Source organism: Chelmon rostratus, chromosome 14 (genome assembly GCF_017976325.1).
Source record: "Chelmon rostratus isolate fCheRos1 chromosome 14, fCheRos1.pri, whole genome shotgun sequence".
Classification (NCBI taxonomy): Eukaryota; Metazoa; Chordata; class Actinopteri; order Chaetodontiformes; family Chaetodontidae; genus Chelmon; species Chelmon rostratus.
Window position 1 is genome coordinate 3,360,105 of NC_055671.1, and position 27,016 is coordinate 3,387,120.

General features: G+C 42.3%; 3 protein-coding genes across 3 annotated transcripts; 2 read left to right on the forward strand and 1 right to left on the reverse strand.

Moving 5' to 3' along the window:
- The first annotated feature begins 1,797 nt into the window (after window positions 1-1,797).
- On the forward strand, window positions 1,798-13,454 carry LOC121617460 (heterogeneous nuclear ribonucleoprotein L-like). The gene is made up of 14 exons (XM_041952649.1): window positions 1,798-1,899; window positions 2,397-2,515; window positions 3,207-3,444; window positions 4,006-4,091; window positions 4,239-4,335; window positions 4,451-4,523; window positions 9,160-9,195; window positions 9,465-9,533; window positions 9,625-9,875; window positions 10,828-10,949; window positions 11,066-11,267; window positions 11,352-11,409; window positions 12,326-12,421; window positions 12,544-13,454. Exons 1-14 carry the CDS (start codon window positions 1,816-1,818, stop codon window positions 12,600-12,602), a joined length of 1,590 nt encoding a protein of 529 aa, XP_041808583.1. The 5' UTR covers window positions 1,798-1,815; the 3' UTR covers window positions 12,603-13,454.
- An 889-nt stretch (window positions 13,455-14,343) lies between these two features.
- On the forward strand, window positions 14,344-18,836 carry LOC121617231 (interferon regulatory factor 2-binding protein 1-like). Its single transcript, XM_041952330.1, has 2 exons — window positions 14,344-16,364; window positions 17,900-18,836. Exon 1 carries the CDS (start codon window positions 14,561-14,563, stop codon window positions 16,337-16,339), a length of 1,779 nt encoding a protein of 592 aa, XP_041808264.1. The 5' UTR covers window positions 14,344-14,560; the 3' UTR covers window positions 16,340-16,364; window positions 17,900-18,836.
- Window positions 18,795-25,157, reverse strand: micu2 (mitochondrial calcium uptake 2). Its single transcript, XM_041952331.1, has 12 exons — window positions 24,916-25,157; window positions 24,510-24,639; window positions 23,482-23,513; window positions 23,310-23,385; window positions 23,049-23,096; window positions 22,622-22,704; window positions 21,887-21,940; window positions 21,669-21,766; window positions 20,276-20,447; window positions 20,098-20,206; window positions 19,851-20,008; window positions 18,795-19,416 (listed from the first exon to the last, which is right to left on the reverse strand). The coding sequence occupies exons 1-12, from the start codon at window positions 25,111-25,113 to the stop codon at window positions 19,315-19,317; spliced, it is 1,260 nt and encodes a 419-aa protein (XP_041808265.1). The 5' UTR covers window positions 25,114-25,157; the 3' UTR covers window positions 18,795-19,314.
- Window positions 25,158-27,016: the final 1,859 nt, after the last annotated feature.

The window sequence follows — 27,016 nt, forward strand, 5'->3', positions numbered from 1 at the left end:
TTTGAGCTGTCTTGGTGTACAATTTTGCCAGCCAATCAGAAGCAAGTGTTTTGCCTATAGAAAAACTGAGCAGAGTTTGGATACAATCTGTGGGAGATACGCTGCTGTTGTAATATCTCTCACTGATAAATTGTGTTTCACTGTTGAGTTATGTGACATGAGGCACTGTTTAGTGTAATGTAATGCAACTACTGAAGTTGATCTCACTATAGGTATTGATAATAGTAGTAATTAGAAATGCACTACATGGACACAATATTTAAATATATGATTTACAAAGAATTAGAAAGGAAACTGATCTCTAATAAGATGTGGAATGAAAAAAAGTACCTAGTATCTGCCAGTGTTTCTGTTTGAAGATGAAAATCAGCCCTGAAGTCCTGTTTATTTATCAATGGTGTAATTTAATGTCTTTGTAATTTAATGTATTTGATCAGATATGAACAAAAATATATTGTAACTTATTTAAAGTTGTCATAATTACATTGAAATTTTAACTGAGTGTGTTTCCATTGGATCCATCACCCACATTTGTTTAAGTAATACAGTACTTCCTCAATGGGCAGAAGAGGACAGATTGTCAATGGATTTGAAGTAATATCTATATGTTTGTAAGGGAATATGAAATGTTATTGAGCGCATGTTCACACTGACACCACTTACCGTCTGTGTTTTACATCAAATAGAAGATATTTTTTAGGATTGTGCATCCAAAAACCATGGATAGAGGTTTCAGGAGTCTTAGCATTTTTTTTAATAAGGTAAGGAAAAACTGTGTGTTACCATGGAAAACGCAAGACTACCATCCAAGTATAGTGATAAACTACCTGTGACGGGAATCCTATGTTCAAGGCATTTAAGCAGGATGAGATGTTGACTGTTTTCAGTGCTCTGCTCAGGTCCAAAGCTAGAGCTATATCTCAAAAGAATTTCCCTGTGTCTGCCACTAGAAAGAGTCATCACTCTGATCAGACCTGCCTCAGCACGGTGCAGGGCTCCAAACCCAGACTGACACTTCTCAGAGACCATATGGTCCCTTAGAAATGAAAACTAATGCAAATAAAAACGCATCAATCATGTACACACAGTGACAAACTGCATTTTTGGAGTAACATTTTCATGGATAAAATATTTCTTACTTCTGAGCTAGAAATTTCTGAATGCACAAGTGGAAAAAATAACAAAACATATTGGGAAACATCCTGGCAGATTATGTCAATTATACCATGATCTTCTGGTTAAGAAGCAACGAGTCAGTGTGTGTTTCATCGTCATGAGTGACAGGTTTGTTAAAGGTTAGCAGTATTCCAGTCTATGGGTTTAACCCACCTCCTCTCCTGGAGGACGCAATCATTTTAATGATTGACAGGGTGAAGTGGCCAACAGTAGTGTGTGTAGCGTGTGACGCTTTGCTGCTGCATTCATCACCCAGCATGGGAAATAAATCATTTGAGAAACCTGGTCCAAATAAATCACAAAGGATGTCATGTCGCAGTTTCACAAGAATAATCAAAGTAAACTGTTGTTTATCAAAAAAAAAAAAAATCAAGCTGTCATCGCAATGTTTGATTACAATTGGAGGAGACACATTCATATTAATAAAATGTGTAATTTTCATAATTTTAATCTTTGTCCCATCTGCAGAATAAAATGTGATTTTAGGAACAACGGGGTACGCCTGAAAGGTTAAAAACAGCGTCTTAAAAGCCGCAAACTCACAAAACTGAGCAATGGCTTTCATCTTTACCAACAGTGTACCATTTTTCCCCACATACCCTGAATGCATCAGTAGCCCGGCAAAGGGGACAGGACAACATGGCTGCTGCTGCGGGGCGATACTACGGAGAAGGCGGCAGAGCAACGAAAAGACAGAAAACTGAGGACGGAGGAATGACAACGGTGAGGGTTTCCTCCCTGCCCTGTTAGATGATGTTTTATTATGCTAAAATATGGTAGGTTTTGTTTTGTAAGAGAGGAGAAGCTAAGTAGCTAACAGAAGCAAACCATTTCACGTTAACGCGAGTTTAGTCAGGTTTAGCTAGAACAACGTTATAACGTTAGCGGTCACGGAGTTTGTCTTATTAATATTAAATAGCTACTGAACGACACACAACTGTCTCATTTTGTACTCGTAGAAAACACACTTTTGGCTAATCAAGCTGTGAAAATTACCACAAATAAGCAGTCGTTTTGTGAGCTCAGCGTTTAACGTCGATGTGTACGTTAGTCATCATGACTAACGCTAGTCTCCAACGCAGTAACGGTTATTTTCTAAGGCTCAGTTACTGGGGTTACTATTTCCTCATCTCTACCGGTCTGCCGCTCCATCCCCTCTTCACCGACGGTGGAAGAAGTTTACGACCATACAAGCATCGTGTTGTGTGTTTCGTTATCAGGAGAGCTACGATGACCCTCATAAACCGCTACCCTCCCCGGTGGTGCACATCAGGGGCTTGGTGGACGGCATCATGGAGGCTGACCTGGTGGAGGCCCTGCAGGAGTTTGGGGCCATCAGGTAATAGCAGAGCGCCTGCTGTACGTCTATTCCTTAGTGCTGTGATTCTCACGCTGCAGGTTTCATGGGTCCAGACGTGTGAACGTTCATGAAAACCTAATAAAGGCACTCACAGAAAACACAGTCCTGACCCACTTTTTATCTTATCAAGCTGTTATGTTAGAAAATATTTGACGACATAACACATCAAGCAGAGTGAGCACTGCTGGAGTCCAATATTCACTTGCTTGTTAGCTCTGGGTTAATTCTCCAGTTCCTTTGGAAACTATCTTGGTCTGCAGCCTGTTAGATGCTGGATTTTTCACCGTTGGCTTCTTATCTGTTCCATACCAACCACACAGGGCTATCTGATTTTTCAGCTGCCTGTTGTTATGAAGTAAATGGGGCCATTGGTGAGTGCAGTGAAACTCAACCATACAGACTGTCTGCAGGCCAGAAAACCTAAACAATCAACTAAAAGCCGCAGATTTCAATGGTGATTCTTTCATAGTACTGGGAATCAGTTGTTTCAGTGTATATATGAAAAATATAACCTAATGCTGGTTTAAATTTGCTACGTAGAGGTAAAGTCAGTGTAATTGCAAGTTCAATAATTTTAGACATTTATGACTCATGGTTTTATTAATGAAACATGGTTCAATAATCCAGCCCGTGGATTCAATTATTTTCTTCTTGAAATGTTTATTTGCAGTTATGTGGTTATGATGCCTAAGAAGCGCCAGGCCCTGGTGGAGTATGAGGACATGAATGGCTCTTGCAACGCTGTTACATATGCAGCAGAGAACCAGGTTTACATTGCAGGCCACCCTGCCTTCATCAATTACTCCACTAGCCAAAAGATCTCCCGGCCAGGAGACTCAGACGACACCCGGAGTGTCAACAATGTGCTGCTGCTCACGATCATAAACCCCATCTATCCTATCACCACGGTAACGTAATTATAAAAATTCACTTTGCACACAGTGACAGTGTCTCATCATAATTTATGTAGTAGTGTATTGAACTGGATACATTATTGTATGATTACAAATTTGGGCAGAATCATTCATAACATGACTGTACATTAAATCCTGGTTTTCAGTACCAAATATGAGCAATGCTTGAAACTGGCTTCATGAAAAATGAAGGGAATAGATTATGAAGTGCTGGAAAAATACTGCTTGATTAGACATATTACTGCCAATACATCCATCAAACAGTATCTGTTCTTTCCCCACTGCATTTGTTTTGTTAACACTAGTGATTCTGAATGAGTATTGAAGCATACAGACCTTCATTTCTTTTTCCTTCATGAGATACACTTTTCACAACAACTGTGAATTTCCTCTCCACTTTGATGTCACTGAATTGCTTCATAGAAACAGCAAAACTCTAGCAATTTTGTTTGTGTTTGTTCATGTGTGATATTTTTAAAAGCAATCTGTGTGTTGTCACATAAAGTCCTTGCTATATCAGGAATACTATATGAACTTATTTGTGTGCCTCTGCAGGATGTGCTCTACACCATTTGTAACAACTGTGGTCCTGTACAGAGGATTGTCATCTTCAGAAAGAATGGCGTTCAGGCAATGGTGGAATATCCTTTTCGATAACTGTCTTTTTATTGGCCATCTTCCTTTACATTTTAACACAATATTAGCGTGTAGCATGTTGATGTTTAATTATACTTGGGCCCTCAGAAATCTTCATGTACCCATACCTCACCTTAACTCTTTGCTGCCACATTTGACTCGGTCCAGAGTGCCCAGAGGGCCAAAGCCTCTCTGAATGGGGCAGATATCTATTCTGGCTGCTGCACACTAAAGATTGAATATGCCAAGGTAAGTGTATGGCAATGTGTACTCAACCTTTGTGCCTGCTGAGTCAGATAACATCAGATGTTAGTGAGAGAAAACTACTGATATGTTGATTTTCGTAATGCAATCCTTTTCACAGCCAGCACGCCTTAATGTCTTCAAGAATGACCAGGACACCTGGGACTATACAAACCCCAACCTCAGTGGCCAAGGTAACATGTAGTCCCCAATCCTTTCTTCCCCCTTTTTTCTTCCTCATTTCCTCTCATGCCACTGTATGGGATGGTCAGGGTTCTCTGCCTCCAGGGGTACTGCCTTTGATCACAGATGAATGGTTTTTTCCACCATTTAGCATGCTGCTCAACTCAGTGTTTAGAGGCAGTATTCCTGTGATGCTTTCACAGTCTTCATGCATTTTCTCACCACACAGCAGGCTCAAAGTAAGGGCATGAGGAGCAACCTCGAGGGCAGCCAACCTCAATTACAGGCTCATGCATGTGAAAAGCCCAACATACCCATCACAGTAGCATATGCAGGCACAACATTCTTCACATAGGTTCACATTCCCTATAGAGCATGTCACAGCTGCACAACCTCACATCCCTGCCTACTCTAATCCAGCAAACACTACAGAGACTAGTACACCTGTTAACATTGTTTCAAACATAGTGGAGATTTTATCATATCTTAAATTAGACTAGCCAGCAGAGTTGACTTGTTGTGACCACTAGGCACACCTCTAGGTTAAGGTTCCATGAGAGGACTCCTGAGGTCCGAAGCCTTTCCTAGGTTTTGATGTACTGTGCAAGTATTTCTGTATTCGGGTGGGACTTAATGTTTGAGGTTAGGTGGAGCATAAACAGCAGAATGAACACTGTCAGTGACACTGTGTTATTGAGGACATAAATGATCTGGGGCATAGGTTTTTAGTAGGGATTACATCATTTGTTACTGGATATGTGTTTTTGTTGTTGTAATGCTAAAGCCATACGTTTAAAATTCAAGAACTAAAAATCAGTTTTGTTGCATGTCTGTAACCTCCAGGAATGAAACTTAATCAGCCATGTAGCACTTTGTGGTAACAGAGATTTTTCTCTACCACTTCAATGACCAAAATACAGGATTCTGCTAGAATTGTTAGGTAATTAGATTTCACGGGAGGTGGATTGTGTTAGGAGACTGATGAAGACTTTTGCTGTGGTTTTAAACCTGATTATAAATACTTAGGTGAGTCTGCATGGAGGAAAATCTTTAATTTCTTTTTTCAACAATTACAAAAAAATTACGTAGTTGTTTTTCTTGTACACAACGGGACCACAACATGTACATTTCAAGTTTCATACAGGTGTTTGACATCTTCCTGATATTTGTAAGTTTGTGCTGCCTTACCAACCAGAGGTACTCCTTGTGTCCTCACTGTGCAAACTCATACAGGCTAAGCTCAACCTCTAAGCAGACACAGCGGCTTCTACAGCTACAGTCTAACAGCACCCACAGCCACAACTAATGTAAATCTGCTCTGTGGCATACATCGGACACAGTGGGGCAAAAATACCGGAACACAACCTCAACTCAGTACTTCCTTATTTCAAGTCCATCATCACCCCTATCTTCACCACCTGACATGGGAGTCCATTTTACTTTTGGTGGTGGTGGACAATAGCCACCATTTGAGTTTAAGGGACAGAAATACTCCAAGGCCACGCGAACAGACACCTCGCATATCCACCACAGACCGATGTTGATAGACTGATAAGCATCTACCACCACCTCTTTACCAGTACAGCACATCTCATCTGCAGAGCCCCGAGGAGTCACCACTTTTGACACAACACATTGATGATGAGGGCGGGAGTCAGGTGTGTGGTTGTTGCGGCCACGCCTCCTAGTCCTTGGGATGTGCCTGCCATAACACAACCACAGGGAGCAACAGAAGAGTTTTCAGACACACTCAGCCCGACCAGGGAACAGATGGTACCACATACTGGGGCAGTAAACAGAAAAGAGGCCATTCTCTTTCTCAGATGCTAATACCGCTCGTCTCTGCCTTCCCGTGGCGAACACAACATGACAACACAACGAGCTGAATATCCATGGCAACACACAGCTGAACCGCCATGACAGCACATCGTCACGCAGATATGCCAGATGACTTACTGTCAAGCACTAGATGCCTTTTCACTTTTCAAGCGGCCGACAGCTATTAAACCAAATAAGCAAGCATCATGTGAGCGTCCATTTTTACACAAGAAGAAATATCCACAGGGGGGCCTATGAAGACACAAGCATCAAACACCTATCAAGCATACAAGCACAGATGCAAACAGATTAAAACTCCTTTCCTAAAACTTTCTACATTTATGGACTCTGGTGTTCTGTTTTTTCCCTGTACTTTCCTCCCCATTTCCCTCCTTCTCTCTGTGCTGTTCTTGTGTTGTTTCTGCGTTGTTTCATTTTCCCTTTTTTGCACTGGCCCATAGTGACGCCTTTAACGCCTCCCGTGTGATGCAGGTTTGGCTCAGTGTGTCTGTGGACAGACAGCCCACTCTCAAACGGTGCAAATGTCCTGCTTTGTGGTCAGAGCACGGTAAGCTGGATATGAGCCTCTAATAGCAACTTTCAAAACAAACCGGCAGCAAGTCAAAACCAAGCATGGATGTGTGGATGTACTTTTCTCTCTGGTGGTGGGGATGCAAGGAAGAAAAGAAGGAAGAAAAGACTGAAGAGGGAGAATGAGTTGAGGCTGGAGTCAAGAGGTTAGCGGGTAGCATCCTTGCTGAAGACTGCCCCCTACCTGCCCACTGTGTCCCATGCTCCATGTGTGGTGCTGTAAGTACTTGACAGAAATGAATGAATAATCTGACTTGATGGTAAAAAGTTTAAATTTATTGTGAAACTAAAACAACATGACTGTTGTCTTAAATTGTTGAGCCTTAATGTTACTACTACAATATGATTATAGGCCCAAAGTAACCCCAATTCAGCAATTTAATTGACAAACTGGCCCTGAATTCTCTTGGGAACTTTCTTTTCATAAATTATTGTTAAAATATTGTTAGAATTTACTACATTTATAGCCATCTGATTACACAACTTTGTGATTACCAGTCATCCTTAGTATCCAAGACAATGAGGGGGTCCAGTCAGTAGCTTAATCTTCTGAATTGTCAGTTATAAAGGTACGACTTTGTTGTACAGATGTGGATTTTTGTGATAGTGCTGGGTGTTCTGGTTTTAGTACACTGTCACACCTTGGGGTGACCCATTATAATGACATAACCACAGGAGGCTTTGTGTGCTCCTCTAAGGGAAAAATGGAACTAAGGCAGATTAAGGGTTTTATTTCTGTTCACTTTGTGCTGAACAGAAAAATCTGAATTTGTTATATTCAGATTGTACGTATAATGCAAAATTATATGCAGAACAGGTTGTGGAGCTTGTAATTTAAGTCCCAGTTTGATGACGAGTACCGGTCTTGTACCCTTGTCTTACCTATTGGTGTATGTCTTTAGTGGCACATTCAATTCAGTCTGCAATTCAAGGTACATGATAAGTACACCCCATTTACACCTGCCATTACAATGCAATCTGGATTAGGAAAACGTGTGTTAATGCAAGGTGTAAATGCGGCGTGATTGGATCTGCCTCACCACATCTATGGTCTCGCTTGGGTTGTGTTTGGATCTTAGGTAGGTGTGAACACAGTCCGCACCAACTTGCTGGCATCCATAGGCAACACAACATACAGACATTTTTTTTAGCTAATATAAAATACAGGTTGTTCCTCAGATTTGAAGAGCAAGCAAGTGAGAAAGCTGAAAATGATGCTTCTCCTTACTGTTTATACAGTGTGTCTATTCTGTGCCATGAGAGTGTCAACAGATGCATTATTTAACAGAACTGCATGAAACATGAAAGCATTCCGGGTGGGAGTAGTAAGAAAGAATTGTGTGTGCTACGGTGCACCTTGCAAATGATTAAGAATTTGTGAACAATGTTTCACAAATTCACAAGTTTATGAAGTTTCTCTGAGAAGTCCTTGTTTTAATTATGGTGAGCTACATCTTCCAAACACAGTGTGAGCTGAGATGTTTGGATCATGCATCACAAGAAACATTTAAGAGTACATTTCGGGTACGATTGGCTCATACTTATTGATGCTCTTGAAATGGCAGCACAGACAGACACTCTGACTTTTCACAAATGTCAAGTTATCATCAAGAGATGTCATGAGGAAGAAAATCCTCACTGCCTTATGGGTCTGATGGAAAAGAAGCTTTATTTTGATATCTATACTATATATGCTGCTCATTACAGTTTACAATAAAGTATGCACACCATGTTGATAAGCAGAATTAAATATTTACTGAAAAATAACTCAATTTCAAATGAGCTTATTAAATGCTGTCTTCATAAGTAGTTCTTAAACTTGAGGAAGTGGCCCATACAAAATGGGTGGCTGGCTGTAATAGACCGTTACGGAGAATGTCAGTCCTGACTTTTTTGTTGATTAATGTAAGAAAATCTACGATTTGGCTGTCATTTTTCTCCCTTCACAATGTAATCTAGTCATTCCGTCAGTCCTGATGTACATTCACTTCTGATGTTACACCTGTGTCTTCCCTTGGTCTGTAATAACTGTGTAGTTCTCATAGTTCTCAATAAAACGTGCTTAGAATGCAGGTGCTGCTCATAGCACTGCATATTTTCTCTCTCATCTTCTATTTGTGTGTTTCTATTTCATATAATTGCCTAGGATGTAAAGAAATGTGTTTATACAGTGTTGCCAAATTTCTACTTTTTTAATGTTAATTTGGATTTGATATGTGTATATGTGTACCTGCACAGATGCTGATGGTGAAGGCAATTGGAACAATTCACAAGGTGTGTGTGTGTGTGTGTGTTTGTACTAGGATGACGGATATTAGGAGCTGTATTTCAAAATCACTGTTAAAAAAATCTCCATTATGTCACGTATTAGAGTAGCAAAATAGAGCCTGCATACTTTTTTTTAACACTTAAGATATCAGGCCCCTCTGTTGCATGTCAGTCACAACCTTGTCTCTAAACACATAGTAGCTCATGTAAGGTACCTGTTTGATACCTTAAGCAAGGAAGCTGTTTGATAGACAACTTTTATTTCACCGTTTTAGATCCCAATGCCAATCCCAACAAACGCCAGAGGCAGCCTGCCCTTCTGGGAGACCACCCACCTGATTATGGTAAATATCCAAAAAAGAAATTGGTCTAAAATAATTGATCACATTCCAGTACTGTATGTACTTCAGATGTTCTTTTTCCCCTCTGCTTAAGGTGGCCCTCAAGCAGGTTATCATGGCTACAATGATGACAGTTACGGCCCCCCCCCTCCCCACCGCATGGGGCCAGGAATGGGCGGGCGTGGTCGTGGTAGCCAGCGCTATGGCCCTGGATACGGACCACCACCTCCTGAATATGGTCCTCACGCTGACTCTCCGGTTCTTATGGTATATGGTCTTGAGCCCTCTAAAATCAACGCTGACAAGGTCTTCAACATCTTCTGCCTCTACGGCAATGTAGAGAGGGTGAGTGAAATGATGCTATGGCCTTCAAACCTACCTTCAAAAAAAGTCATATTTAATTAAAAGTTATTACTGATGTTGACATGATAAATTACACCTCTCATTGAAGTGATATGTAAAATGAGTGTCCCAGAGTCACCCCCCCTAGTGCCAGTTCACACTGCTCCTACACAATCCAAACAGCACTGCCACGTAACTGACCCAGGCCTGATTAGTAGATGCTCCAGGTAGTGGCCAGTACCGATGCTATCATTTAGCTAATGCTAACCGCTAAGAAGAACAGAAGAAGACAATACAGTTCTGATGCTACCATTTAGGTAATGCTAATGCTAAATGCTAACCGCTACCTGCTAAGAGGAACAGAAGAAGACAATACAGCTAGCTTCACCTATACTGTTAATGTTAACTGCTAGATGCCAATACTAACTGCTAAGATACTATCATACTGCCACTGCTTTAGCTATTGTTAGCTGCTACAATGCCAATCCCCTGCCTCTCACCAACTGCACCAATAAAAGCGGGATGGGAATACAAACCCTGGTTCGGGTAGGGAGTAGAAAGTAAAGAGGTAGAGTCAAAGATGAAAGTAGGGATTGGATACAGACCCTGGTTCGGGTAGGGGGTACAAAGTTTAGAGGGTGCTGAAGGTGGAGGCCTAATCCACAGACTAGATTTAACAGCCTCTTCTAACATTTCCTTCAAGAAGCAAACAAAACAGGAAAACAACCAAAAAAGAATAAAAAAAAACAAGCCAACTCTGTATCTTACAACACAAACTCACCTGAACAGGCCACATGGTCCCAAAGAGAGACACTAGCTGGCCACGCCCCCACCTTATCTACACTTAATAAATCTCACTTGAGAAACGACCTGACAGATTAATTGGTAATGACAATAATTGTGAGTTGCAGCCTTGCTGTTTCTGTGAGTAAGCTGGATGTGTTCTTACCTTCAGATTAAGTTCATGAAAAGTAAGCCTGGAGCCGCAATGGTGGAGATGGGAGACTGTTACTCTGTGGACAGGGCCATCACTCACCTCAACAACAACTTCCTTTTTGGACAGAAACTCAATGTTTGGTAAGAGCAGCTGTCCAAACCATTAGAAAAAAAAAACATAATCTATTACAAACAATGATGCAGAGTGCAGAGCTAGATATACAGACGTAAGACCTCTGGCCCTCTTTCCTTGACAGTGTGTCCAAGCAGCAGGCTATCGTACCAGGGCAGTGCTACCAGTTAGAGGACAACACCAGCAGCTTCAAAGATTTCCATGGATCCCGGAACAACCGCTTCACCTCCCCAGAACAGGCAGCCAAGAACAGAATCCAGCATCCCAGCAACGTCCTGCACTTCTTTAACGCACAGCCTGACATCTCTGCAGAGATCTTCAACCAGGTAAGAAAAACCACCAGAGTTCTATCTGAAGTGTAGGTTTCCCACAGACCACAGATTTTCACTGGAACTGATCTTACCTTCCAGGTCTGCGATGAACTGGGAATTAAGAACCCTGCAAGTGTGAAACTTTTCACGGGAAAGAGTGAGTATGAGTTACAGCCTGGCCAGTAGTAGGAACTGGGTTTGTTGAAGTGTACTTTGATTTTGATTTTGATATCTATACTATATATTATGCTGCTCATTACAGTTTACAGTTAAGTGTGCACACAGTGTTGATAGCAGAATTAAGTATTTATTGAAAAATACAAAATGGGTGGCTGTAATGGACCATTATGGAGAATGTCAGTCCTGACTTTTTTGGCGATTAATGTAAGAAAGTATACGATTTGGGTGTCATTGTTTTCTCCCTTCCACAATGTAATCTGTTAGTCCTGATGTACATTCACCTCAGACGTTACACCTGTGTCTTCCCTCGGTCTTTAATAACTGTGTAGTTCTCATGGTTTTCAATAAAACGTGCTTAGAATGCAGGAGCTGCTCATAGCACTGCACTAGCTTTGATTTCCCATTTCTACACACTTGGGAACATTTTTTGGTTCGATATACACAGAAGACACAGTCTGATTGTACACCTTACAGTTCCAGTTTCAGTTTCCACTGTAAGTTGCCAGCAGTGCAATTGGTCTTCAAACAGATCCAAGTGATATTTGCTAACTAGATCATTTCAAAATGGAAACAAATGATTTTTTCATGTATAGCACTGGAATTTGGGAGACAGAGAGAAGTGTTTCATTAATTTTAACAGCATAAATATGTTTCAATGTTTTATAGAGTGAAGACCAAATCATTGTTAGAAAAAACGTTATTGCTCTCAATTTGAGTTAAAATTACATTATATACATTGTAGCTGGTTTTGGATATTGCTATGTTACCTGTTGGGTGGCCTCGTTGGATACATAAATTAGTGATCCTAAAACCTATACAGAACTGTTTAGCTCACTGCATAAACAGACAGTTTATCATTGTAAACTAACCAGTCATCTTGTGTGGCACAAAAGGTGAGCGAAGTTCATCTGGCCTTCTGGAGTGGGAATCCATCAATGATGCCATGGAAGCACTAGCTATGATGAACCATTACCAGATGAAAAACCCTAGTAAGTTCTTATACCAACATGGTTGTGTCATTTCGTATGACTCACTGTACATTTCAAACTTCTTGATGTGTTTTGCCTTCATCTTTAAAATGAGATTTTTTTTTCTTTTATTTCTCTTACAGGTGGGCCTTACCCTTACACGCTGAAACTTTGTTTCTCAACAACACACCATGCCAACTAAATAGTCTCAAGCTATTTGTAACATTTTGTGTCTTTGCATAGAGTATATTGTAGTTCTGTTGTCATGTCCCATTAAAACAGTCAGTCAGTATTTACAAAAACTAGGATTGATGGGGTTTAGAATATGTTAAACTATGATTTTATATGATTTATTTTACTTTTACCATATTTTTCAATCAGTTGTTTATATTGTATGTTCACAACACTAGATTTGAATAACCCCCACTACCCTGGAATAACATTTAAATCTGGACCTCAGTTTTTGCTCTTAAAATTAAGTGAACAGTAATGATAATGTGAATATTGATCTAGCTGAGGTTCACTTCTTCAGAGATGGTTTGTATTGTATCTTTGGTCATTTCTTCACTCATGACAGGGAATCATCCATGTTGTTCCATGGGGAAATAAAAATGCATTTCTTACAGAGAGAAGCAGCTGTAGTTTTCAGGATGAAACATTCACTCTGACATCTTTGTGCTGCTACTTAAGTGGTTAGGGTGCCTTCCATATATTGATACCTGGACTATTGAAGATTATCACTGTGGTGATTAGAGGATGGCAGACATGAAGGAGATGGTTATCAGTACTAATCTGTCACTATCAAGATTTCCGTGTCAGTTGTCACTTTTTGTAGTAAACAAAACTGTGAATATTACTTTGGCTGGAATTACTCAATTAACTAAGAGTTGTCAGTTTCAGTTCCCACATAGCTTCATCAGGAGAAGACCCTGGTCTGGACTGAACAGAAGCCACATCAAGCATAATCTGTAGTAATGACATGTAGTCAGATCTACACTGCATTATTTTCCAGTATCACAGTTTGTATTCACAAGTGCTAGTTTAATTAAAGCAGTTTAAAGAAAATTTATCATTGACCTAATTGACCTTTTTACCTACATATTCATTTTAATATTTGAATTATTTAGTCTTAAACATGTCAGTTATTAGTAGCACATCCAAAATACATCACTGGAGATTAAGTACTTATTTTTTACCTACTGATTTACCTACTTTCCATTGATTGGATTATTTGTTGGCTGCATGCTTACATTTGTGGTGTCCTTGTGAAGTCAGATTTCTCCAAATGAAGTTCTTCCTGCTAAACCATGAAAAAAAGGTAAAGCACTTCTGTAAAACTGTACGCTGCACACATGCAGAAAGCTGGATTCTTCTGGATAACAGTGTGAACATTTATCTCGATGGAAAGCTTTTCTCCATGAACATGAGGCACAAACAGTCCTCTTCACAGTAACTACCACACCAGTTTGACAAGAAGCATCTTCTTAGTCGAAGCCCCCACCTCAGCTGTATGATGTTAATCAGGGTAAGTTGACAATGATGTATTAAGAATCATAACCGTGGTGAAACTGTAGACAGGTCGTTATTACAGCGCTGCTTCCCTAACGGACCGTTTAATTAGCGTATACAGATGGAGAACAGGGAAATCTGTAAATGTGCGGCTGATGATATGTTGAAGTTACGGCGATTAATTTCAGCATGTCATGATATTACTGTTCGCATGAGTGTCCGTAAAATCCTGCCGACTCTCCTCAAACATCCCGTTTAATCACCGGTCTAATAACCCGCCTGGTTTTACCTTTTCTTTGTACCTTTATTTTGTTTTCGCACAGTAGCGTTAGACACGGTGTCGACTGGAGAAGAAGAAACAGAATAAAACTACAATTCCCGTCGCGCGCGCAGCCGCGTAGGTGTTTCCGGTGTCTTATGACATTTTACTTCCTTCCACACAGCCCGACACGAACAAATCGAGAAAGAAGACGTCGCTAACTTTTAAATGCTGTCGCCAACAGTCGCGCTTTGAGTTTCGTTTTCGTTTCATTTCCATCGTAAAATGCGCGCCATGTGGCGAGTGGTGTCCGAGAACTGAAGGATTGTGGAAAACGCAGACCGTAACGTGTAGGCCTCCGAAGAAAGTTTGGTCGTGGGCCTGTAAACAACATGTCCTCCGCCTCGCAGTCTTCCTCCAGACGGCAATGGTGCTACCTCTGCGATCTGCCCAAGATGCCCTGGGCCATGCTGTGGGAGTTCAGCGAGGCCGTTTGCCGGGGATGTGTCAACTACGACGGGGCAGACAGAATAGAGCTGCTCATTGAAACTGCCAGGCAGCTGAAGAGCACGCACGGAGTGTTAGACGGCAGGTCCCCCGGTCCACAGCAGGGCAAACCCAGCTCGGCCGGGCCCATTGAGGCAGGGCGGCAGCATGGAGAGCGTATAGATAGGGGGAGGGGTGAGTATGGGGTGTCTTCTCGCCTCCCCAACGGCCTGCACAGAGCTGAAGATGTGGCCTTGTCGGAGGGCAGCAGACAGAGCCCAAACACTCGCCGGGCTGCAGTTGGGGCAGTTCCTAGTCTTCACGGCACCATATCACATGCCTTGATAGCTCAGGGGTTAGTAGCAGCTCCTCATGGGCTTTTAGCCCCATTATCAGGCTCCAGGGCCGGGGCCACACCTATTGCGGTCTCAGCTGGCCCCATAATGGGGGATGCTGGCAGAAGGCAGGCTGTGTCTCTGGGTGTTGGAGCGAGCACCTCTGCTCTGGTGGGCATAGACCCTGCCGTGTGGAGGAACAATGAAATGATGGCTGAACTGAACGATGTGGCTCGTAGCAGGGTGGAAGGCTGGCCGAACCGTCCCAAAGCAGTCCGGGATGTCCTCGTGGCTCTCAGCAGCTGTGTCCCCTTTAACGTGCGCTTCAGGAAAGACCATAACCTGATGGGTCGTGTTCTGGCCTTTGATGCCAGCACAACTCCAGATTTTGAGCTGAGGGTGTTTGTGGAGTATCCCGCCGGCTCTGGAATGATCTTCTCAGGTGTCCCAGACCTGGTCAGGCAGATGTTCCGTGACTCGGCCAAAGATGCGGGCAAAGCGGTGAACTCTGGGCTACGCTATGTGGAATATGAGAAGCGGCAAGGCACGGGAGACTGGCGTGCGCTGTCTGAGCTGTTGAATGATGGCGTACGTATGTTTAAAGAACCCCCGATCCCAGAGGTCCTGCCGCAGCCAGATGCAGGGTTGCCAATGGCAGCCGCTGGACGCCCTGTACCGACGAAGAGCACAACTCGCCGCCGCAAGGCTTCTCCGGGCTCTGAGAATGGAGAAAGCGATGGAAGGCCCGATCACCCGGCGAGAGAGCCCTGGCCACGAGGTGCTTACTCAGGCATGGATCCTCTTCCTGGCATGGCTGCCCCTCAAGAGGGCCCACCCCGTTTACACAGCCAGCCCTCACCCATCTCAGCGCTCATGGGAGTCGCAGACAGCCTGAGCTCCAGCCAGATGGCCAGAGATAGCCCCAGCATGTCCACAGCTCACTCCTCAGCTGGGCGCCCCACCAGCAGCAGCCCCTCCACTGCCTCCACCTCAGTCTCCCAGGCAGCCTTGGGCCAGGGTTTAGGCGCGGTGGGTCCGAGCAGCAACGCCGGCGCTGGGGAGTCTACGAGCAGCGCTCAGGGCACGCTGCTCTGCTGCACCCTCTGCCGAGAGCGCTTGGAGGACACTCATTTTGTCCAGTGTCCCTCTGTCCCACACCACAAATTCTGCTTCCCGTGTACCCGGGGATTCATCCGCAACCAAGGGCAAGGCGGCGAGGTGTACTGCCCCAGTGGAGAGCGCTGTCCCCTGGCTGGATCCACTGTGCCTTGGGCCTTCATGCAGGGAGAAATCTCAACCATCCTGGCCGGAGACGCAGATGTGACAGTAAAGAAGGAGAACGACCCTTGACGTCTCCATCCTGTTGTGGTGAATGGTAAGACAGCAGCTGTCCTGAGAGTGATGGTTAGGATGTCACCTCGTCAACACCAACCTGACAAAAAAGTTTGAATTAATCAGAACAAAAGATCTACAGTTCCCAATGAGAAATGATTCAGAAAATTAGAGTTTCAGATGAGAAAAGCAATCAGTTTTATCAACAATGATAATCTCTGTTTCTGGTCTTTACAGGTCTTAAATTGTCAGCTCATCTTTTAATCCTCATGCTCCCATGGTTAAACTGAAATCAGCATAGATCATTTCAGTGATCTAACCTTCCTTCTATCATTCACACTGTACAACAGAATATACGAAGGTGAAGAGAGTCCTGAGCATCATTGGCAGGAGTGAGGTCAGATTCCAGCTGCTACGACCTGAACAGGCTCCTGTTGGCTACGTGTGTCTTGTAGTGGCAGCACACTGTTATGAGAGGGAGGCTCAATGTCATAATGACTGCAGAGAAAAACACTGAGTGTGAACAGCTTCTTCATTAAGCAGACACAAAACAAAGGTGTTGAGAGATCCCTCGATAGTGTGATGCTGATTCACAGATTAGATAGAATTTAAGGTCTTTGACATTTCAAGATGTTTTGAAAATTAAAAAACCTACTCACGACCTCCTCATCTGATTAAACCTACACTTTGTGCAGGGTCCACCAAATTAGATGAAAACACTTTTAGGATCTTCTTAATACATCAAACACTGCAACTGAATACCATTTTAGGGACAATAAGGCCTGCAGTTGAAGTGCGTGGCTTAACTGATGTTCTTGCCACATTTCTGTATTTCCCTGCTGTATAGAACAATTTGTTTCTAGGGATGTAATTATCCAGTTAATCTGACCTGAACCCAGATAAGTGGCAGGAAATTGATGGATGAACCAATTTTTTTTAATTTATTTTATTTTTAAATGAACACTTGCCTATTTTGATTCGATGAGCTTCGTAGCTACTATAGCTAGCTGCAGTGACAGTGCTCGCTACAGGTCTGATGGTGCTGACTGTCTACTGTTGCACTCGCCCGAGTCCAGACCTTTGAATCCACCCTCTCCAGCGAGTTCAGTGACCGGTTCTTCAGAGTTCTGACATCAGCCAACAGTCTCATTTGTAGTTCATAGATGCATAATGTCTCCTGACATGCAGGAAAATGTAGAATTGGTGTTATTGTTGAAGAAAAAAAATAGTCTTTGTGAAGGAAATTGAAGATTTTTTAGTACCTTCTAAGACTGTTCTTGAGAGAACTGAATTCAGTCATTTTTAAGCCCTGCAGATAATCTGTTTAACACTTTCACTCTACTCCCAAATAAACAGACCCGTTCTGCAGTCGAACGGGACCGAGCTCGTTCGGTTGTTGTCATATTTTGATAAGAGGACTACATTGTAGGTCTAAGAGAAACACGCCTCAGGAACCAGATACAACAAAATGTACCCTAAAAATATCACCACTGCTCAGTTAGACCAGAAATGCTGCCCATTGTTATCTGTTCAAAACGCGCTCACATCCTTACTCTTCTTTCTCTTCTGTTTCCACAGTGGATCAAACACTTTGAAAGCACTTCCCTATTATCTCAAGCAGAGGTCCACTTTGGCTGCAGTTCATCATGTGTGCCTCAGAGAACAGAAGAACTCTGACCCCCAGGAGGACAGCTACACAGACACCGTTGACTAAAGACACAACAAGACTCACTTTTGAGAAGAGGGACATGTCCGTCTGTCAGGGCCGGGCTCACCTGAGAAGGCTGGGCCGCTACATCACAACCGAATGTTGAGTCCTGACCAAATCTCTCTCTCTCTCTCTCTCCCTCCCTCCCTCTTTGTCCAGAGGCCTCCCGTCAGGCCTCATTCTCAAAGTCCAGGATAGAAAGCACATGCTTGTTTAACAACGACAATCTATTTTGTCTTTCATTTGTGTTGTTATATACGTTGCATACTGTCCTACACAGATGGATGACAGCGATATCGATAGATGGTTTGACAGAATCATGCAAAACTTTCAAAAACAAATGAATGTTCAAAATGTGGCAAAACCATTTGGTCCTTAAAGCCAAGGATTGAAAAAAAAAAGTTAATCCCACAATATGTCTCTTAGGTAATCTCATTATATTGTATGTCAAAAATGTGAATTTACTTTCAATATGGCTATGTAATTTCTATTTTTGATACAATACAAATTTATATGTATTTGTTTATAGTGATAAGAAGACCAAAGATGGCTTCATGCTCAATGTAAGTTTATTGTACTGTAGCTGTGTATGCTGTATTCACTGATAACCTTGGCATCAGTCACTAATTTGTTCATCTTTCACAGAAGTAAGCTTGTTTTGTCTATTTACTTTTTGAATTATATGTATGGTAAGATAATTAGCACCACAATCTTCAATGGTTAACCCACATACTCATGTGATCTGAACAGGTCAATTCTACAATAAATGACAAAAATAGTTCTTAGTTACAGCTGGTTTATTCTGTGAATGTCAAATGTGCAGCACATTGTTGAGACAGTTTTAGAAAACTTTACTTGATAAATATTTGACAAAAAAATTAAAAACCCACACCAGATGTTGTATCAAGCATCAGCATGCTCAGATCTATCCTTTGAAACACAGTTTTGTAAACACACTGCATGTAAGTAACAAAGTGTGTTGAGTGCAAAATTGATTATGATCAGCCACTCTAATAGAAAATGCACGATTAAGCTCAGAGGCAAGCACAAGGCACCAAACAAAATATATCTTGTAAACACCACAACCACAGTTCTATAGTTAATATCACATAATGCATTATTGATCTGTAAACATATTTGTACACGAGACAGTGGTGGAAATCCTTTGTGTCTATACATGTGGTTACATTTAGAGTCTTGTTCACACCACATATTTGATTTGACGATACCAAGGTGAGCAGTGGTCGGAGTGATCATCAGACGCGTCCTGGAACGTCACAGTGGTTCAGATGGGGCACCCGGTGTCCCCCAAGGCCTCCTGAGCTCCCTTCAGGGTCTCTCTCTTCACGCACTTCCAGTAGTCAGGGAAGCCGTTCTGATGCTGCACCTGAGGGCAGGACCGTGTTTATCACATCTGACTGCAGTTCATCATGAAATCCATCAAAATGCACCCTGGCAGCAATCTATAAGATAGATACTAGGAGGATTCAGGTTTTTTTCTTTGCAAGTAGTCTGCCATGCTGACGCGAGAGTCGCATCGCAAGCGCTGATTGTTGATTTTGTGTAAATGAAAACAGTCCACACAAGTACGCGAACAGACGCTTCAGGCTACACAAGAACGACTTCACGTGTCCCTGCGTTACAGAGTGTCACGTTGGCGTGGTCCTTTGTGTTGCCGTACTACTTGTGTGGACCATGTTTCTGCCCTTAGTCTGTACAACCGCAGGGATACAAATTAGACAGCATGTAATGAACACTGCACAAACCACAAACTGTCCACCTAAAAAGTCTTTAACAAACACTGAAAGGTGTCAGACTCACCTTCAGACCTCGCAGCACTCTGTCTGTCATCACACCAATGAATTCCTTGTGGCTCAGGCAGTTGTCTCCATCCATGTCAAAGAGTTTAAACACAGTGTCCAGCACGTTCTCAGACAGATCGTGGCCTGTGGCGATCCTCACGGCTCGCTTGAACTGGGCTGCAGTGAGAGGAGGGAAGCTGTAGGCATCTACTGTTTACAGCGTTTAGAGAAAATGATCCAAGTTCTGATCAACAGAGAGGTGTTACCCATTCCAACGGGACGGTTGGCTCCAGTCACCAGTTTCATTGAAAAGGCAAAATCCTCCAGATTGTTGGTGAAGAGACAGAAGGCTTTGAACTCATCAAATGTGATGCTCTGCAAGACAAACTTTGTCAGTTTACTTTCACACAACACTGAATGATACTTTCAGAGCATTTCTTTCACCTGGCCAGCAGGGATCCTCTTCCTCATGTTTTCCCAGTAGACTTCGTTGTCTTCTTCGTTGGTGTAGTGAAGCAGCCACTCCGCAAAGTCTTCTCTTCGCATGGTGTCCATACCTTTGGAGAACTGCATGAACTCCATCTCCTGAACTTCAGCCTGCAGGTCCTCCATGAACCTGAAGAACAGAAATAAATCTCAACGTAAATCCATTCTGAACAATCAAGTCCGAAGTAAAATAAGTCAAATAAAAGGGAAAGGAAAAGGTAGAAGGGATAATAAATAAGTGAGAAGCATTTGAGAAAATGCAGAAATAAAAGGACAAATCCTAGATGTGCAGTCTCCATCTTATACAGAGACCTGTCAGTGTTACAGTATTTACAACGGCTTTGACTTCATTTTCTGAATTCTGGCCTCAACTCTCACGCTGCACAGAAAAAGGAGACCATAGCTTATTCTCATCAAAACAGTCTGCACTGGTCATTTTCTCAACATCTTACCGGTAGAACTGAGAAAAAAACGTTCATATAAGTCAGTGAATAGACTGTAATATGTATATTCTATGATTTATTCACTTGTAAATGCAATAATCCAACATACAGTAAACTACAGTAATACTGTAATGCTGGAAAATGTATAACATTAAATCATAATTTTCAATTCAGTAACAGACACATGTGTGACAGCGACAGTGAAATAATGATCATGCTATGTTGTTAAAATAAGAACTGACTCAGTGTCTGTGTGGTCAGTCATCAGCACTGTACCTTGTGCTGATACGAGGCGTCTGTATTCTGACGACTGAGCAGGCTTACTTCACTTTGTACGCAAGTGCAGAAGTTTGCGTTTAAAGGCAGGCATCTAGCCACTTTGTTTAGTTCTTCGAGAGATTTGCATCATGAAATTCTGGTAAAACTTGAGCAAAAGCAGTTCTATTAATAACGGGACTGTTTATCTTGATTTAAAAAACAAAACAGAAACTTTTGGCGGGGTACAGTTTTTACAACAAAAGGTGAATGTGAAAAGTTTGTTGATGGACCAGATTCTAAAACCTTTAGTATATCTAACATTACATTTGTCCTACTAAGTTAAAATGCAACAACTGACCGCAGAGCTGACCTTAAAGACAAATTACATAGTTTTTCCATTGCGTCCAAATGTAGACTAATACAGACCCTACAGTCTCCTTCACACTGCACAAAGAAAACACTAACTTTTCTTTTGCCAGGGTAAAAGAAAAGTCGGCATTCATTCCCGGGTCAAAGACTCTGCAGTCACAGCTATTCATCGGCTCCAGCTCTGATTGGCACTGATGGAAAGGCGGTTTATGTGACCACTGGACTGTAATGATCCCTGACAGCAGCAGGTGAGTGTGTGACTACAGAGGACAGTTCCTTACCTGCGGAACTCCTGATACTGCAACTTGCCCTCTCCTTTCTTCCCAAAGAAGTAGGCCTGCAGCGTCGTGTTCACACTTCCTGCTTCTTCCACCTGATTCTACGTTCAGCGAACAAACACTATTACTAACACTGAACACAGACATTACGCTGTATTACTGATACTGAAAGGGGACAAAATTGTGCTAAGCTGTCCATCAAAGTGAATATGAATACCCACCTCTGTGCCGTCTTTCTGAACTCTCTTTTTACTTTTGCCAATGATTTTCTTCAGCTTCAGAGGCAAAGAAAAGAAGTTAATATTTTGACCAGAGAAATTAAAAATGACTTTCTGCACTGATCTCACAAACAACATCAAAACAAGGAGGATTTTACTGATCAGACCAGAGAGATGACCTACATCTGAGTCACACGCAACAGACACTGGGGCAGATGAGAATCCATGCAATTCTACTCTCTTATTCAATGCTTTATGCTTGTGCACCAAGTCACGACATGAAAATACGACACAAGGTGCGTGCGTGCCAACATGCAGTCTACTAGTTTGGGCCTGATCTGCACTACGCACACTGAAGTCTTCTGCTGTCATCACAGAGGACAGGGCTGGTTGGAACAGACACAAAAATGTCAAGTGACTCTACATAAATGGACTACACTGAGGGGCTGACTCAGGCTGCAGAGATGCAAACACATGACGGATGAAAAACAGACTAGAGTCGCTAGCAGTGCAGCTCTCCCTCACCTGCACACTGGTCCATACTTACAACTGGTAGCATCAGTGCTTGACGCAGCATTAAAGGTGGCAATAATTTGACATTTAAATGCAAACACAGACATTTGAACACACAGAATCACAATTCTCTCTGCACAATGTCCTACCATGATAACATGTTCAACAATACTCCAGCATTATAGAATTCTCGCCAATAAAACACTGACGTATCGCAGGTCTTACCTTCAGAAATTCCTTTTTGTCCACATGCTCATTGCCGTCAACATCAAGCATTTTGAAAGCTATGTGAAATCCTGTACGCGGCTCTGCAACGGCAATGCACTGTCAGTTATCTGAACTCTATGTGAATATTATAGAAAACCTCACATGAATCTTGGTTAGTAGGGCATAGCAGCGTTTCTCAACACCGCCTGGAAAACAGTGTTGAGAAACATAACAAAAATCAGGTCAACAGCTGCTCCACTGAAATGTGCAGGTGTGCAAAGCTCAGGACAGAACCAACTGTGGAAAAAGCAGTATTCTTCCTGGGGAAAATGCAACCACTGAAGTCTCAAAATCACAGGCAAGTCCATTCATCACAATATTACTGAGAGCGGGGGAAGACCTCGCAAGGCCCAGCGGCTCAGGCAAGGTTTGACGATCTACTCACTGGTCAGGATAGTGAGCAGGAACAGATACTCTGTGTACGATATCAAACCTGCGAGGCACAAAGAAAATGCAGTTTAGAAATAAAATAACCAACACATATACTGACTGACATTGAAAACTGCATAAAGTTGTGATTTCTTTTCTTGTTAAGGCCAGAGTTAGCCCCTTAAAAAAAAACTCTGATGTCAACGTGAGCTGCAGTCTGTCCCAGCTGAATCCATACACAGCCTGAGAGATGTGAGGGAACGGACTGAAGACTCACCATTGTCTCCTAAGGTCCTGAACAGATCATTACCAGCCCGAGCTGTAGAGGCAGACGCCAACATCCTGTGAAAGTCCTGCAAAAACACCAATAAGAAACAGAGAAAGGCACAAACTGACGACATAAGGACAACATGTGCAGGTATTTACACAATGCGATCATGTAAACATACCTGTGGTGTTAAAATTCTCTTCTGCAGCTTTCCTGCATGAGAAGAAACAGAAGGCAGAGCAACGAAGAATAAATAACAGCACGCAATACTGTGAAGAGCAATGACCAGGCAACAGCTTGTGACAGAGACTGAAGGAAAAGAAATGACCATCATGAAGTGTTTTAGGGTGAATAGGCCAAAACTATAAACACATCTCACCAGATTTCCAGTGATTTAAATTGATTCCATTATATAAAAGTCATTTGACAGTGGTGGTTATCTGTGGTTATGGTTAAATCAAGTTATCTTCTGACATGATAACTGAGCTGCCACAGTTTGTTAAGAATGTTCCAATCACAGCCCTATAAATTATACAATCAGCTCAAATTCATTAAAAAAGTCTTGTTTTATGCATCTTGGTCACAAGGTGATATGAACTGACCTGTCGGCACAGCCATGGTGTATGTTTGATTTTATGCTGCAAGTAAGTAAGACTATTATTTAACATAGCACTGTGTTGATGTTGTTTCTCATCACAACTTCACAAACCTGCTGTTTGCATTAATGTTATTCATGTTAACATTCTCTTATATCTATTACACCTGAGCAGATGTCTTATGCAATATTAGTTATTATTTTTCTACTGTGTAATACTACAAAACACTGTATTTATTATCCATATCTGACTCATGTTGCAATTCAATATGGCAATTGCAATAATTTTTATATATATATTTGGCAACAGTATTCTTATACTATTGTATGTAATATACATTTATGTGGTTGATTTTTATTCTGTATCATTCTTTATTGTCTTGTATCATCTCACAATGATCTGTAGGTCTAACCTTCCATTGTGGTCCAGGCCTTGACCTACTACTATTTTATGCCAACCTAGACCTTTCTCCTCAGTTTTTCCACAGATTCAGTGGAGTTCACCTGGGCTGAGATTCACCTGGCGCCTGTGAAGTCTGTGAAATATGCTTCACACATTTTCACGCTCATCAGATCGGATGAGATGGAGACTGTAAAGTGAGTGAGCAGCTTACGGTCAACATTCTCCAGCATCACAGAGAACAGGAAGTCTCTGGGGGTCATGTAGGGCTCCTGTTCGTACACCACCGAGGCGAACTGGATGAAACGAGCCTTTCTGGCGGACCGCTGGGGAGCAGCGGCTTCCTGAAACAGCACAGGTGACACATGTCAGGTGAACACACACTGCTGGCCTGACAGGAGACGAACAGCCTTTCGCTGTGTGTGTTGTAGCAGTGAGTGACAGCTGGGGGCGTTAGCTGGCGATGCGAACTCCTGCTGAGTATTAATATAAGTGTGTCACTATCACTTGTATTCAGTAACATGTGTCTTTATGTTGAAAATGAAAGGCACAGTTGAAACATGTCTCTAACTGTTTGGAGTCAGTTTCAAGGACAGAAACTTTTCTTGGTGTGTACTCACTTTTTGTTCCCGGGCATGAACGGCGAAGGGCAGAGTCCTGTTGTTCGCACGGTATTGGAAATAACAAACCACCCCAGTTCCGATTACACACCCGAAAAGACCAGGGCCGACTGCCCGGCGCACTGCCAAACTTTTCAGAGACTGGGGGCTCCTGAAAACATTTCTCAAGACAGCGGAAACCCTCGCCCAGCTGGCCATGTTCACAAGCTTGATCGCTAGCCGTGTAAACTCCAAGGCTTCCGTAGCTGCGTACCGTACGCGGAAATAGCCACGCCCCTAGATACAAGATGAGCTACCGGTCACGTGACGCGCCCAGTTCCGGATAGACCAGTCGATTCCTTAGACAGCCTGACTATGAGAACATCTAAAATGAGACAACTCCAGGACAGAGCTCACAAAACAGCCCTCATTCATTTATTTTAATGTTTCTAACACATTGGAAGAATAATATGAAAGAATATTTCTAAAACACATGACTTCTTTCAGTGATCAGGTCTAGGTTATTTAAAGATCCCCTGCACATATTTTTGAGACGTATACAAATAATCTGTGATTATTGTGATACATCCACTCATCCACTCCATAGACAAATCCAGAATATAGGAATATGCAGATACATTTTTATTTCAACGCTTTAACTGCTAAATGCAGCAGTGAAGCTGAAAAGTCCATTCTCATGATGATTGGTTTCCAAACTAGTTATGATGTCAGAAAACCTGCTCCCATGTTCGGGTGTTAAACTGACAGTGAAGGTGAGCACAGAGAGGTTTTCCTCCAGTATCTGTATCTAAAAAATACTCCTCTAGTGTCAAATTCTGCACATCCACTGTTCTGTGAAGCTGAACAGCACAGTGAACGCACCGTGAGATGCCCACTGTCTGTATTATAAAGAAAAGAACGGAAAAGGAAAGACAGGTTAATCGTTTACTGCAGGAGGAGGAAAACAATCTGCCTCCAGGAATGGAAGGGACATCTGAAACAAACCACCAGCTTCAGCTACACCTTGCATGGTCTGGTTACAGATCCTCTATGAGTATGAGAAGTATATGCCATTGAGGATCACTCTTCCTCATGCAACATCCACCAGCGTTTTTCTACATGTCATCCCACTGTCTCGCAGATCACTGCCACTTCTCTTGCAGTACGGTGTCCGGGCGCTGAGAGGTGTCAGTTGAAGGCTAATCTCTATGAACTCTGCCCCTCCTGCAACAGACTGCTGTCTCACCTGAGGACGGGCGACACTGTGGACAACCCCTCCACTTCAGTCATGAAGCAAGGCGAGCAGAGCGGTAAAGGTTCATTTTACTTCACTTGGTTAGCTCAGTCAATCATTTGGTGTCAACATGCCATGTACATTCAATGCCATGACAGAGGGGCTGTTCTCCAGCCTGTTAGACTGCCCTAAAACAAAATGAGTGGGATTCAAAGAGTGAATGAGACAGATTGAAGACAAAGATTTCTGACCTCTGTCACCTGACTTTTGAGATTAGACAGGAAGTTAGAATGTCATCTATAGTTTCTCTGAAGTGTGACACAATAGATCATGTGATCTGCCTTGGAGAAAAGTCACTGCAATGTGTGATGATTGCATTCGCATTGATTCCATAATGTTTATTTTCAGACTCCTCTAATACAAGCTAACATTGGGGGTTTTTCCCCCGCCTGGTTGGTTGGGTTGAATTGTAGCTTGTAAACCTGACTCTGGTGGAGGACAGGGTGAAAGGATTATGATGTCACTATACTGACAGATCATGACTCCACACAAAGTGACTGTACTCTACTCTAAATCTGGGAGCACATTCATGTGTCTCAGAGCAGGAAATCAGTCCTGTTAACCCAGGTTTCACAGAGAGCTGCAACTTTTGTCTCGTTTTGTCACAAGCAATTTTATCACATTTCTTAAAACAGCAGAAAAGATCCTTTGGATTCAGGAGATCTGCATTGGTTTGCATGGTCTCTTTATAGTTATTTCATGACATTGCAGCACTAAAGATACATCAGCATTTGTCTTGGTAAAAAAACACAACAATTAATTTTAAGATTCCTCTCAGTGTGCAAATGATATTTTTACTTTGAATGCATCACTGCAACATTATAAAGT

Excerpts from the sequence above, each read along its gene's own strand:
- LOC121617460 (XM_041952649.1), top strand. The coding sequence starts at position 1,816 with ATGGCTGCTGCTGCGGGGCGATACTACGGAGAAGGCGGCAGAGCAACG. Across the intron at positions 1,900-2,396 it reads AGGACGGAGGAATGACAACG|GAGAGCTACGATGACCCTCA; the intron begins GTGAGGGTTTCC and ends TTTCGTTATCAG. Across the intron at positions 4,336-4,450 it reads TAAAGATTGAATATGCCAAG|CCAGCACGCCTTAATGTCTT; the intron begins GTAAGTGTATGG and ends TCCTTTTCACAG.
- LOC121617231 (XM_041952330.1), top strand. The coding sequence starts at position 14,561 with ATGTCCTCCGCCTCGCAGTCTTCCTCCAGACGGCAATGGTGCTACCTC.
- micu2 (XM_041952331.1), bottom strand. The coding sequence starts at position 25,113 with ATGGCCAGCTGGGCGAGGGTTTCCGCTGTCTTGAGAAATGTTTTCAGG. Across the intron at positions 24,640-24,915 it reads TTCATGCCCGGGAACAAAAA|GAAGCCGCTGCTCCCCAGCG; the intron begins GTGAGTACACAC and ends GTGCTGTTTCAG. Across the intron at positions 23,097-23,309 it reads CAGGACCTTAGGAGACAATG|GTTTGATATCGTACACAGAG; the intron begins GTGAGTCTTCAG and ends TGTGCCTCGCAG.